General features: G+C 43.3%; 1 protein-coding gene across 2 annotated transcripts in view; it reads left to right on the forward strand.

Moving 5' to 3' along the window:
- The window catches only part of VPS41 (VPS41 subunit of HOPS complex), a 216,769-nt gene extending 199,969 nt beyond the window's left edge, over nucleotides 1-16,800 (forward strand). For both annotated transcript variants that reach the window (XM_075558184.1, XM_075558185.1), the window contains 4 exons: nucleotides 10,317-10,416; nucleotides 10,524-10,568; nucleotides 15,062-15,141; nucleotides 16,096-16,800. In XM_075558184.1, coding sequence (XP_075414299.1) covers nucleotides 10,317-10,416; nucleotides 10,524-10,568; nucleotides 15,062-15,141; nucleotides 16,096-16,176 — 306 coding nt within the window. In that variant the 3' untranslated portion in view covers nucleotides 16,177-16,800. The remainder of the gene's footprint in view (nucleotides 1-10,316; nucleotides 10,417-10,523; nucleotides 10,569-15,061; nucleotides 15,142-16,095) is intronic.
- The last annotated feature ends 1,786 nt before the right edge of the window (nucleotides 16,801-18,586 follow it).

Consider the following 18,586-nt stretch of genomic DNA (forward strand, 5'->3'; position numbering starts at 1 on the left):
ATTAGGGTATCTAATCACTTCCTATCTGCTCACAAGGTGAGCAGTTCAAAACCACCAGCCGCTCCACAGGAGAAAGATGGGGCTTTCTAATCCCTTAAGGAGTTACAACTTTGGAAACCCAAAGGGACAGTTCCACTTTTATAGGGTTGCTGTAAGTCAGAGTTGACTTGATAATCATATTTGGTTTGGGTTTGTGTCTGATAACTAAACTGATTTCAACAGCTTCAAAGAGTTAGTTCAATAAAAGTATCTCATATATCATAAACATCTAATGCTTCTATGCCTAATTTCAGAAAAAATACATAATTTTATTTGATATAAATTATAACATATGATATACAGAATATTTCGATGTTTAAAATAAGCAGGCTACAGTTTATAAATTTTTCATGTTCATCTTGAAACCAATATTTCCATCACTACGTTTCTGCTGTCAGAGACTTTCTTTTTCCTTAAGGATTCTAGTAGCTTGGCTCCGAAGTGCTTCTCTTCTGACGGTCTTGTTTGATAATCAGTTCATCTTCACAGCAGATATTGGGGAATTATCATCCCCATTTTACAGATGAGAAGATGGCGCCTTAGGTCAAATGATTTGCCTTGCTACAAACCCAGACCCTCTGGCTAAATGTCATGCCTTTTGATCAGAGACTGTGTTAACTCTCACAGCCTAGAGTGATCCCTAAATCATACTAATCAGATAGTAGGTTCACAGTTTTCCGGATGATTGACGTGTAGTGAGTCTCAGACACCCACAGGGGCAGTTCGACTCTGTCCTTGAGGGTTGCTATGATTCGTGATCAACTCACTGGCAGTGAGGTGGGGGAATTTTTTGAGCTCAGTAATATTTCTGGAGGGGAGAAACTCGAGAATTCCTGATGAGAACCTGGGCTTCACAGAGCATAGTCAGGTGGCCCTGATCATCATGGCACACTCCTGGTCCTCTTTTCCCCAAACACGTGAACATGAAAGAGCAGAAGGTAGAGCAAACCTCAAGTTCAAGTGCTATAGGGACTTCCTAATTCATGAATATGAGACTCATGAACTTGAGACCACCCGCTGAATACAAGCCAATGAGTGCAAAGCTAAGTTGCTTTTGGGAGAACACCTTTCTCTATCCTAAAAACTGGCCTTGATGACAAGTGGTAGTTCCAACCTGGATGGATTGTCCCATGAAATGACCTCAAAGGTCAATTCAGAGTCCTGTGATTGTGAAAATCACTTGAACCTTTGCCAGAATTCACGAAGCATTCTGCCCGCTGTCTCTGCAGTAGACATTCCCTCAACTTGTCTCACTGTGATGACTGGCTTTTCACGTTCACATACACTTACATGTGACAGAGTAGCTGCCCCTCGCCCTCCCCGTGGGCCCCCCCAGGGAAAACGGGAAATGTCAAGTGATTTCTCCAGGTCCTGCCCCAGAGATGAGAGTGGAACTCGTGCCTTTGAAATCCAAGTCTGTACCCTCTCCTAGGATGTGCCGTCTACTTAAATGTAGGTGGTTTCTTTCTGTCTGTCTGTCTTTCTTCCCTTCCTTCTTTCAGAATTGCTAGTCTTAATATGTGATATTCTGTCAGAAGATGTCTACAATTACAATTATGAAGCTTTTCCTTATTTTGTTCTTAAAATATTTTAATTTCTCCCAGCTACCCCCCTAAAAGGAGCCCTGATACTGTAGTGGTTATGAGTTGGGGTGCGATCCTCATGGTCGGCAGTTTGAAGCCACCAGCAGCTCTGTGGAAGAGAGACTGGGCTTTCTACTGCTGTAAACAGAAACCCACAGGGGTCACTGTGGGTCAGGATTGACTGGTGGCAGAGAGTTGGGTTTGGGGGCCCCACCCCAAGCGAAAGCATTGCCCAACTTCCTTCCCTCCAGCTTTCAAAGATGGTTCAGCTGTGGGAAACCTGGATAATGAACATTAAGTTAACCCCACCCGGTGGCAGAAGGAAAAGTTACTCTGTGCTGATTTTTTTGTGGGGCAGATTCCCCGGGAGACGTGTTTGCCCTTCCTTATTGTTGCTGCTGCCGTTGTTTGGTGCTGGTTTCAACTACCCGCGATGCCACGGGCACTGCTTGGCTCAGTGCCCTTGTCACAGTTGCTATGCTGGAGCTCAGTCTGGGGGCGGGAAGGATGAGAGAGAAGACTGAATTCAGTAACAAGGCCAGGTGGATGACAAACAGCAGAGTTGGTTTCTTGCCTGGGTGCAGGCGAGCAGAGGCAGAACAGTGCAGCAGAATGACCGCGGCTCTAACATGCCGCAGCCCCTAGGGCCCTTATGTACTGTACAGAAGTGAGGACGAGGCTGCGGTGGAAAATACAGCTGAGGTCTTCTTGATCGATCGGCCTCAGAAAGCTCCAGGTAGTCATTTTCAGTCGTCATCGTTCTGGTTGCCGATTCCTCCATACTCATCGCTGCCCTTGGTTAACTGGTCTTGACAAAGGCACGTGCTTTCCTGTTTGTGCAGAACTTTTCCGAGGTCAGCCATGGGACAGAACTTTGTCAGGGGCGAACATGAAGGAATGTTGGGCCTTAGCAGACTCTGTTAAGTCTTACAGTAACTACTGTGTCATTCCATCTCCCTGAGCGTCTTCTAGTGCACTGACCTGCTACTTAATCAGGCATCTTCAGGGCTTGGACCATCCTGATAACTTGTCCAGAGTACATGAGACGAAGTCTCTCCATCCTTGGCTCTAAGGACCTTTCTGACAGGACTTCTTCCAAGACAGATTTGTTTATTCTTCGGGGTAACCCATGGTATGTTCTTATATGGAGACATAACTATATCTAAATCTGGTGGGTTCAAACATAACCAACATTGTGAGGACAGCACAGGACTGAGAGGTGGTTCCTCTGTGGTAGGTATGCTCGCTATGAGTTAGAACCAAAACAACAACCCCTATCCACAATGTATAGATAGAGCTGCCACATTTTACTCTGCAACTCTAGCCAGTTACTGACTTTTCCAGTGTACTGCACATCCTATTTCAAGGGCAAGGCCGGAATGGTGGATCAGAAATTAGAAGTGCTTTCTCAATCTAACTCTGGTATCATTTTGGAAGCTCTGTAGAGTCAGGTAGCCTGCTCATCATTGCAATTCTAATTAGAAATGTTGCAAGTGAGCAAGACATTGTCAGCACAAATTTGAACAACTCTCTCTTTTAGTTTTTAAATCCAATACTTTCAAAGAATCTTTTAAAATAAAAAACTCAGAAGCGCAGCAGTATTTTATGTCATCTTTCCCATGGCAGCTGTTTCTAATGAGCCGTGATAACTTTGCAGATGTGACAGTTCTTTTATCGCTTTATAAAATGTCTGTGAGGCGAGTGTGTTACTCTTGTTCAGGAATGCTATCAGAGATGATGGACTGCAGAGAAACAGGAAGGACAGACAGGGAAAGCCTAGAGTCCTGTGTTGACTTTCAATAACTGTCTTATATATTCTTACTTAAATTTATAATGGCGGACTTATGGTAAGGAAATGTATTATGAATGTACACAGACTAAATTGATTACAGAAGCTACAGCTGCTTATCTTGCAAGTTTGGACTCACTCAGTACCATTGAGATATTTCCAACTCATGGTGACCCTAGAGGATGGGGTAGAACTGCCCCTGAGTTTTTCCAAGACTGTAAATGTATACAATCATAGAAAGCCTCATCTTTCTTCCTCAGAGAAGCTGGTGGTTTTGAACAGCTGAATTTGCAGTTAGAAGTTCACCTCATAATTCAATATACCACCAGGGCTTCCTAGTGAAGAAGAAAAAAATAAAGGTCCTGTTAACAAAACATAGAATTTAGAAAAACTTTGGAGTGAAGCAAAATAATTATAAGAAAATAAGCGTGATTGAATGTGATGTAGGAAAAAGTGGGCTTGTAGAATCAGTTAAACAGTTCATCAAGAAAATGAATTTCTAAAAATAATAATTGTATTTTTAATGCCTAAAAATGTTTTTTAATGAAAAATGGAGTTTACAAAAGCAAAAGCCAGGGAGTTGGTTACCCTCAGTGAAATCTCTAATATGGGAGAGGCAGGAAGGGGGGAGGATGGAAAAGTGGAATTAAAAGACGAATATTTCCGTGAACTTTTTGAAGCTCTCTTATGTAGCTACAAAGCAGGGGTTAGTAATGAAGAGAAATCATTTCATAGATAACAATGTTTCAACTGGTTTTATCATATCTGAATGTGATGTCAGAGATGATCCAGCACAGAGAATATTCTGGTAACTATGTTAAAATGAGAGAAAACAAGCAAGAGATGCCTTGGTTAAACAAAATAAAAAGTTAAACAGGTTCAACAAAATAAAAAGTCCAGTATGCGAAATTTGAACACCTTGGAATACGAAGGGCTACTTTTGTAGTTCTTTGCAAAGAAAATCCAATCCTTAAAACTGCATGCTTGTAAACTTTAACTTCTATGTTCTGCAACCATCACAAAATGTACGTGCACATCCCACTGAAGCCGCCATAAAGCTATAAGTTCAAAACTAGCATAGGCCTACAGGAGAGTATATAAGAATTTACACATAATAGATTTAAAATGGAATTAGATATAGAGTTGATATATTTTATAGTAATAACAAAGCTTTTGATGTGTGTTTTGCCTGTCGATACGTATGGTCAACAGTACATACATTTAAACTGTATTTTCTGAAATCATTAGAAATTTCAGATTTCTGGGTACATGGTGGCAGAACGAACTGAATCCCACCTCTCCTATTAGAAAAGTTCTAAATTTAATAATTAAACAATGAATTCATCTTTAATTCACAGTAGCTCTCAATATAAAAAGAAAGAACAAAGTACCAGGAAATAACAAGAGAGAGAAAGGGAGAGGTCGTACACTTGCAGCCCCTGGGTACCAGATACATTGACCTGGCGATGGTCTCCCAGGAGGAGGAATAGCCATTGGCCCATCCAAGTTGTTCTGAGGCTGCCACCGCACCAGTTCTGACCGGGAGTAAAAAGTCTGTGCCCGACACAAATCATGACCACAGCCCTAGCGGACGTCACCCTCTGGTTCTAAAAAGCAGTGAGAGAACCTGCGGACTCTTCAGGGACAGCCTGGAGAGGTGAGAAATTCTAAGATGTAAATTTACACTACACTGTTTGTGACATCTCCTCTAAGATCATTGACCTTCCTTAAGACCAAAATACACCGAGCGGGACACACACTTCAGCACACAGAATTTCTCTGGGGTCAGCAGTTTCCAGCACGGATGAGCTCACAATAAAAGAACTACAAGCCCCGTTATGGAGACCATACCTGGAAGACCAAGAAAAGGATACAGCAGCCTCACTGTTTTCAAAACAGAGAACACTCAATTTATTCCAAAAGGCTTACAATTAAAGCTATTAAAAATAAAGATATGAAAGAATAGATGTTGTCATAAAAAGTTGAACAATATTATGGAAAATAGGAATATTTGAAAAATACTCCAATTCAACACCTTGAAATAGATGTGTTTGTGTAAAAGAGTCGTGTGTGTGAGTGAGTGTGTGTGTGTGTATGTGTGTGTGTGTGTGTGTGTGTAAAAGTCCTGGTGACACAGTGAAAGTAGCACGGGAACAAACTTGAGGCTGTCTCCTCCCGTAAACATCCTTGGTCCCAGAAACCCTAAGGAGCAGTTTTGCCCCACCCATTAGGCTCACTATGAGTTGGAATCGACTTGATGCCCGTGGAGATATTTAAATGTGTGTTTGCATGTGTTTTAGAGTCAGTAGATGAGATAAATTGCAGATAAACACAATTGAAAAGAATTAAAGAGCTAGAAGATAGATCTGATGACATTATCAGAATGTATCACAGAATGATTAAGAAATGAAAAGATTAAAGAAAAGATGTAAAGGTTTAATAAAGTCAGGAAGCCTCTAACAATTGAATAAGAAAAAGAAGAAAAGAAACATAACGTGATGAATAAAAGCCAACGTAACTACCAAAGCAATTCAATTCACAAAGCATGAAATAATTCTCTAGGAAAAGGTACATTTCCAAAATTCACTTAAGAAATGTATAATCAACCTATAATCATTAAAGTGATTAAATCATTAGTCAAAAGCACTATCCCAAAGTTAATTTTAGAGACACGTTCATCCATCTTAAAAAAAAAAAAACTTCTATTTTATTCAGACTTTTCCAGAGACTATAAAGAAAAAAATTCACTAATTTCTCATGGGATGCTAGTATAACTGTATCATGTAAGGATAATATGAGAAATAGAAATAATAGCCCTAGCTTTTAAAAATAAATTAATATATAAGAATTCTTCATAAATCATTAGCAAATTGAATCTGATAATTTAAATATTAAAAGTACATATATGTTATCAGTTCTCTGTAAAACAATCATAGTCTATATGTTCAATAAAATTCTAATTAAAGTTTCCAAATAATTTTTCATAGAAAGTAACAAGCTGGTCCTAAAATTTGCATGAAAAATGTTAGCTAATGCTATCCAAGAAGAATAAAGACAGTAGATTTATGACATACCACAACTTAATGTGTGAAAGTAGAAAAGTAACTGTTTTGAAGGTTGCTTTAAAGCTGGCAGTTACTTTAGAAATTAAATATATACCTTTTCCCTAACCCAGCAGGTTCACTCTTGTGTATTTTCTCAGGTAAATAACAAATCAGCAAAATGATTCATGTAAACATGTTTTTAACATCTTTATCCTTTATTGTCCCAAACTGGAAGGAGTATAAATAGTCCGTCAATAGAAGAGTGAACTACAGGCTTGCTATTGCTGGGTCCCAAGGGAGAAACCGCTGCTGCAGACTTCACGTGATTCCTTCCATGCTGGCCATGTGCAAAGCCAAGGAGTTTTTCCTAATGCCACTTTGCTCTTGCGTTTTGAAGGGATGCCTGCCCAGGTGCAGTGTTTATCTCATTGGCCAGCCAGATGCAGCATGGACCATACCAGTTGCGATTTGAGTTGGACTCACTAATTAAACCAGTTTTGAGTGGTATTCTTAAAGACAGAAATGGAGGAAATAGATACTAGAAAAGACACTAATAATGTTCAGTAAGTGCGGAAGGCAAGGAAACTCTGACTGTGTTAGTAGTACTCTTTCTTCTACAATAAACAGATCTGAAGTTCTTGGCAAAGTAATTTTAAGCATATTAAGTCTAGGTGGCAGGGACCTGAGTGTTTATCATAGTTTTCATTGTAGTCTGCATGTTTAAAAGATGTCTACTTTAAAAAGAAAACCAGCATCAAGTTATAGAACATAGTATTCTGCGTTGCCATTGTCAGTCTAGTCAGTGAACACAGCATCTAATATGCAAGGCTGGAGAAGAGGCTGGTGGCAGGTGAGACTCCACAGTGAGGGAGCTCGCAGGACGACCTGGAGAGTCAGACGTGGTCAGAATGGAGTGAAGACAATGTTCTTAGCAAACCTCTGCGTCATCGCCCTCTCAGCCATCAGTGCCTTATTGACGGCATTGTTGGGAAATTGCAGTTAAGAACTTTTAGAAACTGGGCGTGAAATAAGATTTAACGGTAGCACACTTTTTCTGAGTCACCGAGATAGTTGCTACTGGAGATCTTTCATCAAGTTATTGTCCTGTCGGAAGTCTGATGCTGAAATCCGTTACTATATAGTGTAAGGTAGCGCCTCTACGAATATGCGCTGTCTTCTTCCACGCCCCCCTTTTGCTGGCCTTCAGATGATCACAGAGGTCGCAGGTGAAGGGATTATTTTCTACAAGGGTTCGTCTCCTCTGTATACCTGGCATCCTGCACATCGGACGTTTCCGCAGTGCTCCGACTTGAGCCTTGGCCTGCGATGAAATGAAGGCGAGAGTCGGTAGTACACTGTCTATACGCGTTCACTGCTCCTGGCGCTTTGCCTCTGACTACTGAGTGTTTTTCCCTAGAAAACACTCTCTGTGGGCAGATGGATTGTACCTATTTAGGGAATGAACTCCTGCTGAAAAGATTATTTTTTTCTTAGTTGGCCTTTAAAAATTGGCTTTTCCTTGCTGTTTTCTTTTTTCGTTTATAGACACAGTGGCTTCTGTCTAGACAGCGTGCCCTCCTCTTGTATTATTCATGCAGTGGGCCTCGACATCCTAGATGTTTTTCTCACTATACTTGTCATTTTTTCTTTTCTCTTATTCTTTAATATTTTTTAAATTGTTAGCGTTTTCTTAAACCTAGTCTTAAAAATCTGACTTTCAGTAGTTTTTGTCGTAATTTACTTTTTTGTTGTTGTTGTTGCTAAGAATATATACAGAACATGCACCAAGCCAGCAGTTTCTGCATGTACAATCAATGACATTGATTACATTCGTCACATCATGCAGTTATGGTCTCCTGCATTTTCCATATTGTTCCGCCCCTATTAACAGAAACTCCCTCTCTCCTAAGTTTCCTACCGAATCCTTCAAGTTGCTGTTGACAAGTTGGTTTCATGTATAGTTCTTAAAAGAGCGCAATTTCAAGAGCACACACCATTTACTAGTTAAGCTAAATTACTGTATGGTCGTAAGAAGATTCCAGGGGATATGTTTGGTTTAAAGTTTAAAAAATAGAGCAGAATTTTAAAGAAAAACCACATTAGTCTGATTTCAAAATGAATCTAGAAATAATAAAATCACATAATGTCTTGCACATGCATGTTATAAGTGTGTCAACCATAGAACTTCAAACTAGATATCAGATTTGTCTATCTAAGATTTTCCCTCTTAGAATTGGAGGGGTGGGCTCTGGCTCCATTCACCGTAAGACAATGAGCTTTGGCCATGGGGAGAAATACGATGCTTGTAGATGATTGAGAATAGAGGAAGACAGTTGGCTGTTCCATTGCTTCTGTGTCCCTGTTGTATGTATTTAAAACAATAAAAGAAAAAATCGCCGTGTATGTTGTGGAGGTGAGAGTCTGTGGTTTGAAGAAGCCCAAAGTACACCAGGAAGATAGCATTTGGTATGACTGTCGCCCCTCAAGGCAAGTTCTTCTCAAAACCTTCATCCCCAGCCATAGAGCTGGGTCATCGTATATCTAATTATACACAGCTGCCTCTAATAAGACGTATGATGCCAAAAGATGTTCCCGCAATATCTCCCTACCTTCAAAATAAACAACAAGTTCTAATAGAATATGGCACCCAGCTTACAGGAGCCTCGGACAGCCTCGTAATCTCCTACGGAAATAAGCCGAGAAAAGGAGGCACACCCTACCTTGACCAACAGAACTGGTTTGACAGGTAAAATAGTTTGCTGTCCAAGCTGTGCCCACTGGCTAGAAGCAGGGAGCAGTTCCCTGAGTCTTCCACAGCCCTGGTCCCCAAACACAAATTAGACCAGTCAGAAAAGGCCGTCTTCACTTCACGGTGAGTAGCCTGGCTTCGGTAGCTTCTGGAGTGTTGAGACCCTTCTCGTGGTCATCTAGATATGTAGAAAAACTTTTTCATTGAAAGCGGAAACAAAAACGTATAAAGAAACAGCAAAAGAAAAAGTTTAATAATGGTAAGAAAAATAGAATAATCTTACAATGGAATATTAATATCTGTGGTCATTTCAGTTACCATCCCTCCTAAGAGTCACCAAGCTTAGAATTAATTTATTCAATGAGCATATCACACACTGTGTTCATCTATTATATGTAGAAATAAACCAGAAGACAGATGGCACCCTGAAAAGGATTTAGGACAAAAATCTCCTTGTTTTAGTTTATTGCTCTGGATCTGGTGCCTGGGACGTGATAAGGACCCAATGCGTATTTATACAATTTGTACAGAAAGCAGATGAACTTGTAGACAATCTGACTTTGGGAAAGCAGGCCTTCCATCCTGTGATGAATTGTTAATAAGCCAGCCATAGAGGGAGGAGCCTTACGTGCAGCGGTCACCGAGCGTGGCTGCTAGGAGCAGCAGTACCGACGCACTAGCTGCCCTGTGGGAGAGCAATGTGACCGGCTTTCCATGTGGGTAGCGCTCCTCTGCCGCGGTGGGCCCTTGAGCAGGAATGCACTCAACAGTAGTCGGTTTGGTGTTTTGGTAGGTGTGTGGGAGCCAAACTCTGCTGGGAAAAAAATCTATGCGGAAACCTTGTGAGATACCATTTGGTAAAAGTAGGGTCTCCCCTGCCACACTGTTGGGTTTTTGTTTTATTTTGCAAGCATTGCAGGAGCTACTAAATGTTCATAAGCAGGAGCAGCAGATTGAATCGGCTGTCTCCAGAGCTCCAGCTGGCAGTGGTTTGGAGGGAAGCGGCTGCCAGTAAGAGCTCCTGGGAAGTAGTTCAAGTTCACCATTTTATGCTTTCCTTCCGCCATTGTTGAATGCTCAAAGGTGACTTTTCTTTGCAATGTGTGCACTAGATTCTACTCCGTGAAGGCTGCAAGAAGATTCTGGTAGCTGACTCATTGTCATTGTTGAAAAAAATGCATCGAACTCAAATGAAAGGTGTTCTGGTGGATGGTGGGTAAAACTTAAGTGCTCCGATTCAAACTATTTACCTTGCTTTGAGGGGTCAGGAGAGGAACAGAGACATTGTGTAACCCAAAGTGTGTCTGTCTTCCTTGCAGAGGAGAACATCTGTGAATCATGCCTTTCCCCCATTCTTCCCTCAGGTAAGACAGTTGGGGCATGTGGGGGGAGTAGTTTTCAAATGTGTATTAATGATGGGTACAATAAAAATTGTGAAATTAACTGATTACTATTTATGAACTATAATAATACCATTATTCACCTATCAGTTTGTTATATTCAGTTCTCTTGCATGGTCACCCATGATGGACAGGCATCGCGGAGCTTCCAGACTAAGACAGATTAGGAAGGACAGTCCATTCTAAGCGATTAGTCACTAAAAACTTGATAATTAGCAACAGAGCATTATTTGATAGAATGCCGGCTGTTGAGTCCTTTAGGTTAGAAGGCATTCAAAATAAGACTGGTACAGTGCGGCCTCCTCAAACAAGAGTTGGCTTTAAGGATGTGTAAGGTGCAAATCTTCTGAGACCCGTCAGTGGTTGATGTAGCACATCTGAAAATGAAAGAGACAGCTGCAGACATCCATAATATTCAGAAAATGGCAGAATATGATTCTCGGAAATTTGGAAGTTGTCAAAATTAAATGGAATGCATACAAATTAGCATCAGGCATTAGTGAGCTGAAATGGAGTGTGGTATAAGCCCCTTTGAATAAGAAAGTCATATGTTGTATGTGTCAGACATTAAAGCGAAATGCCATCACGTTCATCATTAAAAGTTGAAAAACATGGCCTTGGTGATAGAAACAGGGCCAGAGACCACATGATAGAATTGTACAAAACCAAGACATAGTCATCATAAATACTTCTTTTGAGCATCGACAGTAGCTATGCACACAGACCTGCAGAGGAGACAAGAGGAACTGAGCCAATAAGCATCATCACAATCAACAGAAAGGATTGCGTTGTCCAAGATTTTGTTTTGCTGGACTCCATAATCAACACCCACAGAAGCAATCGTCAGGAAAGCAAAAGAGCATTGCATAGAGCTAATCTGCTGCAAAAAATCTCTTTGAAGTTCCAAAAGGTTAAGACAGCACTCTGAAGACTAGGGTCATGTGGCCCGAACCATGGTACTTCAGTTACCTCATGTGCATGCAAAAACTAGACTCAGAATAAGGAAGCCCAAAGAGGAAGCGATGGCATTGAATGATGATGTTGGTCAAGAGTATTAAGAACACCGTGGATTGCTAGAAGGAAAGACAAATCTGTGCTGGGAGATGTATAGCCAGAATGCTTCCTGATTGTGCTTCTGAGAAATAAGACTTTCTCTAGCTTACTTTGAAAATGTCATTAAGAGAGACCCGTCACTGAGAAAGACATCATGGTTGGCAAAGAGTGGCAAGGGGAAGACTCTCCGTGAGGTGGATACCACGGTGATTTCGACCATGGCTTCAGATGTAGGAAGCACTGTGGGGATGGTGCAGGACTGCGCACGGCACCCTTTCGTTGTGTGTAAGGTCACTGTCAGTGGGGACTGACGCAGCGGCGCCTAATAGCCACCACATGTCACATTCAGAACTCGATCGTGCAAAGAAAGATTTTTTTGCACGATCCCAGCTTGCTTTAATGGGGGTCTTGCCACTCTTGAGAGCTTAGGTTCTCAAGGTTCCGGGGAATTCCAGATGCCCTGAAGGGCTTGTAAATACTGTGTGCTGACCACGGGCCCTGCCTGCACAACCTTTGATCCGGTCCTTCCAAGATGGGGCTTCAGAACCGCATGTTGAGAAACAGTGTTCTAGGGTAAAGACAAAATAAAAAGGATCCACATTGTTTATGAAGCCCTGGTGGCCTAGTTATGTTATGCTTTGGGCTGCTAACTCTAGAGTCAGCAGTTCAAAGCCATTAGCCACTTCACAGGAGGGGAAAAAAAATGAGGCTTTCTACTCCCCTACAGAGTTACAATCTTGGAACCCGATAGGTGCTTTTCTACTTTGCCCTGTAGGATCACTGTGAGTCCAAATCTACTTGATGGCAGTGATTTCGGGTTTTTTGGTTTTGAGTGTACCAGCGTGGTATAAACTCCATGGCATAAGAAGCAGCATATCTAGGAAACATTTTTTACAGCTTTCCTTTTTTTTGTTCAAAGGCATTTTCTTTGCTGTGTGGTTTTAGGCACCTAAGTTATTTCACATATTAGTGTGAACAATACTTGCCATCTAATTGAAATTGTGACTCAAAAATAAGCATTTTTTCATTTTTAGGTCTTGGGGTGAGGGGTCTATGTATCTTTATATATAATTTAAAGGGATTATGGCATGAGAAGAGGAAAATCACACAATTTTAAATTAGAAATAAAGCATCATTGTTAGGGTATGAAAATTGGCTTTTAAAAGTAAATTCAGCCAAGACCTAGAGGACCCATTTACATGCAACAACGGGGTTACATCATAGAACAGTAGTATCAGAAATAATTGCAAATAGGTTTTTAGCACTGTTGTTAACAACTATAACTTTTAAGTAAAAAAAGATGAGTGCTTATGTTACAGTAGGCACTGTTTTAGTAGGAAAAGACTTTGTCTATTACATGGCGGACCGGGTAAGTGGTTAACTGCTGGGCTGTCACCTGGAAGGTCAGGGTGGTGGTTAGACTGTCTGTCAACTTGAATCTGTATGACAGCGTAGGGGTGGAGTCCAACCTGTCAATCAGGTCCCAGCCCGATGGTGCCTCCTTAGACATGTGGCCTTTTGTGAAAGAGAGACGTGAGAACTTCTCCTTGTGTTTGGGCCCTCTTTGCCCTCCCTGCCTGCTGGGCTTCTGTGCCTGTCTTCAGGGGTGGCCCTGTGTAGGCTGCCTCACCCTGAGAGCTGCCCCGTCATGTTGCTACCAACTTGGGATCCACAGGACTCCGCACACCCCAGCCTACGATCTCCCACCTTCTCGTTCACCTTTTTAGTCACTGGCCTGCAGCAATATGAGTCTGCAGAGAGCTCTGGCTAGCACCTGGCAGGTGGATGGGAGTTGGGATGGACGAGGATACTTTTTCAGTATACAGTTAATCCTTGATATAAAGTTCTTTCTTCTACATAGATGAGTGTTACTGCTTTCCTTTCTGTAGACAACCCAGCCCAATACCGTTCAGTCACTCAAACTCAGCCAGTGGCTCCACAGGAGGGAAACGTGGCTGTTTGCTCCAAGGAAGATGGCAGTCTAGAAAACCCTGTAGGAAATTCTCTTCTGCCCCTCGTGTCCAAATGAGTTGAAATCAATCCCGTGACACTCAGTGACAAGATACTATTAAAGTCACAACATATGTGCCTAAGGATGCCTGACAAACAAACACTGGCCACACAGCTGGAACAAGCAAAGCGTAACATTCACGGCCACAGCTGCAACAGCGAAGGCAAATCACTTGCTACGGCCCTTCTGTCCATAATCTCTAAGTTCACTGAATGACTGGGTGGCAGGCAGCACCCAGTAAGGTGACGGGAACGCGAAGGAGGGACTCCATCGGTTTTGCCATTCACTGGGTATCCAGCGTCATTTCAGAAGCAGGAAGAGGGACCCCCACGGCCACCGAGAAGGAAGAGCCAGGAGCGAGCGTGTCTGAAAGCCCACAGAGACTGAGACCGTGGGCTCCCTCCCGGCTGCCAGAGCAAGGAGCGCTGAGGGCCGTGGGCAGCATGACCAGCAGCCTCGTGACACCGCCTGACGGAGCGGAGACCAAGGGACCGAGACCAAAGACCGCAGAGACGGACCTGGCGGCATGGCTGAGAAGCAGCCCTAGTGCAGACAAAAGGCCCTTTCCTCAATGTTTCCTCATCTTGTTGCGACTTGTCAGCCCCTCTAACCAACCTCCTCGGTGGGACTGTCGGCCAGTCCTGTGTGGCCGTTGTTGAACTCAGCGAGGGGTGCAGTGCGCCTGGGCCGGACTGTTAGTCTCTGAACAGGGAAAAGGCAGCGGGAGGGTAGAGTGCATGTGGATTAGGACCCTCCTCCTCCTCCTCACTAGCCCACGGAGCTCACACATGGCCCCCATGCCACTTGTTCAGTATCAAATCGAGCCCTCAAACCCAGCTCTGGCACGCGTGTTCTTGGCAGAGGCAGTAGTGAAGTAGAACATATTTTCCTAAGGCCACAACATTGACTGCAGCCCCCCTGCTGTGGTGTTGTGTGTGTGTGTGTGTGCGTGCGTGCGTGTGCAATGCACGCGGCATGCGCAGTTCTTAGAATTCTTCAGAATTGTGTGTGTTCTGTTGAACTGTCCCCTGTGGTGGTCCGTTCACTGAAGCAATTGCTGCGTGTCAGCTTCTCATTTGATTATACCACCCTGTAAGAATGTTTGTTGTTGTTTTTTTATTTCTAATTGTGGTGGTTTTTTTCATAAACCGTTTTATTGGCAAGGAATTTGCACCTCCTGCAATTCAGCCGCTCACTCACATCGAGAAGACTTGTGCAGTCATCACCGCAACCAGATTTAGAACATTTTCTCATTCCTGCTTTATCACTGTAACAAAGGCAGCGTACAGCTGAGAATCAAGCCACAGTAGACTTTCCCTCCGGACGGGTAAAAGAGCCCTGGTTTGCTGTCGCATTGAGTCTTTCTCCTTGTTTCTTCCTCTGCCTCGCCCAGATGCAGCGAAGCCCTTCAGCATGGTGGTCTTCCACTGCCGGCACATGTTGCACAAGGAGTGCCTGCCTGTACCTAGCATGGTGAGTGCACAGCTTGGCACCTGTTAACGAGAGAGATACGGGTACACTGAGAAGGCTCTACCCCACTCCACCACCCATCTTCCTTAGGGCACTGTGGGTCCTCAAATTTATCCGAGTGTTTTATATCTCATAAGAAAGATTAATTTATCTGTTAATCCAACGTAAAAATGTTTACTGTACTATATAAACATTAGAACCAAACTCACTGCCACCGAGTCAGTTCTCACTCATATTGACCCCAGTGGACAAGGATGCACTCCCCTCCTGGGTGTGTGAGACTGTAAATCTTTCACAGAGAGAGATCCTCGTCTTTCTCCTGACAAGCAGCTGGTGGTATTGAACTGCTGGTCTTGCAGTTAGCAGTCCAAAGCACAACCCACTACCCTCCCAGTACTTCTGTATAAACATTATAAAGCAGAATAGCTTATTCATTCAGGTAATTGATGACTAAGCTAGCTCAATAGTCATCATTTGGTGGTTCTGTGGGTTGGGCATTAGGCTACTAGCCACAAGCTCGGTGGTTCAAACTCATCAACCATTCTGCAGGGGAAAGATGAGGCTGTCTGCTCTTGTAAAGATGTATAGCCTCTGAGATCCTATGTAAAATCCCTGAGAGTCTTAATAGATTTGATGGCAATGGGATTGAATTGAGCTATCTTAACTGTGGGATAAAGGAGGACACTATTTTGCCTAACTTTCTCAGTACAGTTGTATCATGAAGCTATTATTCTTGAGTAGCCAGACTTGATCCCCTGAGCACATAAGACTTACTGTGCCGTGGTGTGCCCTTGAGTCACAGAAGAATCACGGGGCTTGACCCCAGATGAACCAGAAATTACACCCACCCCCGGGCTAGCACCACTGTACTATGTCTGAATATTACAACGAAGGGAGCAGGGTTGCATTTTATTTGTTCGTTTTTCTCAATCCACTTTTCTGTTGTTGCATTTTCAGAACTCTCCTGCACAATTTTGCAACATCTGCAGTGCTAAGACCCGTGGACCAGGAAGTGGGGTTTTGGAGTTGAAGAAATAGCTGAGCTCTGCTTGGCCGTCTCCTTCACACACTCTTTTAAAGGCTGTTTTTGCAACGATGGGCGCACCGTTGGCAGCCGTGCAGCCTGTTCCGAGACTTGTACGTGTTTACGTTATAGGCAGAAGAGGATCATTTTCTCCTACGCTGGTCATCAGAGCTTTCTCTTGGCAGTGGGTAAAAGATGGGGCTCCCTGTGCCTGGGAAGAATGGAGTCACAGTTGATATTCCATTGATTGGTTTGGTCCACTCTTTGTTGGCGTGGAAACATAAGTCTAGAAGTTAGAAATGAGGTTTTCGGACTCTCATAAAGCACAAAGGGTACCTCTGAGACACCTGTGCCCTTGTCTGCAAACCTCGCCAACTGCACTTCCCTGTTACACAGCGAGCTCCGCCCCGCCTGCGCTGAGGAGCTTCGCAGCCTGAGCTTGCTTGGCCTTTTTAAGTATGTCTTCCAGGGTAGTGAGTGCGTCCATCGGCATTTAATGAAGCGCTGTGGAAATGTTCACCTGTTTGATTGTTTCTCAGCAGTGAGCAGTCTAATATCATGTAGCTCTGTGTTTGCAGATTATATGTTCTGTGTGTTTGTTGAGTGAATAAACACTAACTTTTCTCGTTGTGAAAGACTCTCTTCTATTGGATAAGCCAATTGCATCTTAAGGAATATTGGTGGTGGTGGTGAGGAGGTGTCCAAAAGACTTTGGAAAATGAAAGACAAAAATACATAATGCAATCTTTCCCACAAACTTTGGAAGGCCCCTCATAAAAGAGCAGTTCCTCACCATAGAGGCTGAGTCATTTGTTTATGTTGTTGTTGTTGTCAGTTGCCGTCTAGTCGGTTCCAACTCACTGTGACCGATGCACGACAGAAGAAAACACCTGCCTGTCCTGCGCCGTCCTCACCATTGTCCGTAGGTCTGAGCCCAGTGGTGTAACCCTAGTGTCGGTCCATCTTGTCCAGGGCCTTCCTCTTCTTCCCTGCCCTCTGCTTTACCACCCACGATGCCCCTTTCCGGGACTGGTCTTGGTTTGGATGGGCAGGATGGTGGTAAATAAGTGACTGTGGGGTCTGAGAGGGAATCTCAGAGAAGTGCCACCGCCTCTTACCAAGGTTTCCGTGGTTCTTCCTCTGCTCTTGCAGTAACGAGCCAGAGCGGATAGCAGGAGAGAACTCAAGCTTGGTTTGTCTTTTTTTTTTTTAATCCTTGTTGTTGACATATAATCCACATGTCATACAATGCAATAGTTCAGTCCTGTCCAGAAGAGTTACCATCGTCACCACATTCAAATGTAGAACATCTTCTTCTCCAACCTCCCCTGCTGTGTCCACAAGGCACCCGTCCGGTTATTATCTCTAAGGATCTACCCATCCTGAATTTCATATACGGAAAAGATACACACAACACAAAGCTAACAACAAGCACACAATAAAATAGAGGCAAATCCCAATTGAGAAGAAAGTAGAAAATATTAAGAACTAGAACAACTTAAAAATGGGTCCAAAAGGGCGTCAAAGGAGAAGGTGTTCAATCTAACTTCGTCTGCCATCATCCACTTTCCAATGTACTCTGAATGACAGGAAGGCGTTCCCATCCCTGTGTGCCCATGTCTTGTAGCTATGCGCATCATCTGTCTAGGTATATTGCCACCTTCTAAATGTCTGTGAAGGAGGGTTTTATCGGCTCATTTGTGGGGAATTGTGTTAAATTCCCAGCCAGCAACCTCAAACTCAGCCACTGCTTGTCAGCCAGTAGCGCCTTGCATGTTGCTATAATGCTGCTTAGGCTCCATTGAAGCTCCTAGACGACACAAGTCAATCAGAAGGGGAGCTAACTGCAGCTGTTGGTCTCTCCCTAACGGAGGAAAGAGACCTCGGTTTCTTTAAAGATCGCTTTCAGTAATATTAATCTAAGGCATTTTGTGTGTGTGTATTTGAGTCTATGTGCTAAATATTACAGTGATTTATTCTAATTTCAATCATCAGGGCTCAGCCTCTTCAAACCACCAGTTCTGACATTAAACAATAGCTTGCATGTCCCACCCACCTATTCCTGCACGCTTAGCCACATGGCGTTTCATAAAACCTGGGAAGGCATGCGTCGCTCCGTTCTCATCCCCTGCGGGTTTGTGGTGATCCACACACAGCCAGGAGCCCTGAGGGAGCCACTCCATGGCCCTGCTGTTCCGTTCCAGCGAGAACGTGGCTCTGCAAGAAAGATGGGGTCACCTCCCCTTCCCCCTCCTCCGATCACACAGGAAGCCCCGGACTGAGACTGAGTCAAATGTGGAGAGAAGATGCAAACATTCTGCAGCGATGCTCAAAACTGTATTTGTAGAAAGAAAGGTGATGAGCTGGCCGGTTAAGAGACGTCCAAATGAAAAGAGCCCTTGAGTGGAAACACAGCAGTGCTTG

The sequence above is a fragment of the Tenrec ecaudatus genome, chromosome 9 (genome assembly GCF_050624435.1).
Source record: "Tenrec ecaudatus isolate mTenEca1 chromosome 9, mTenEca1.hap1, whole genome shotgun sequence".
NCBI classification, from domain to species: Eukaryota; Metazoa; Chordata; class Mammalia; order Afrosoricida; family Tenrecidae; genus Tenrec; species Tenrec ecaudatus.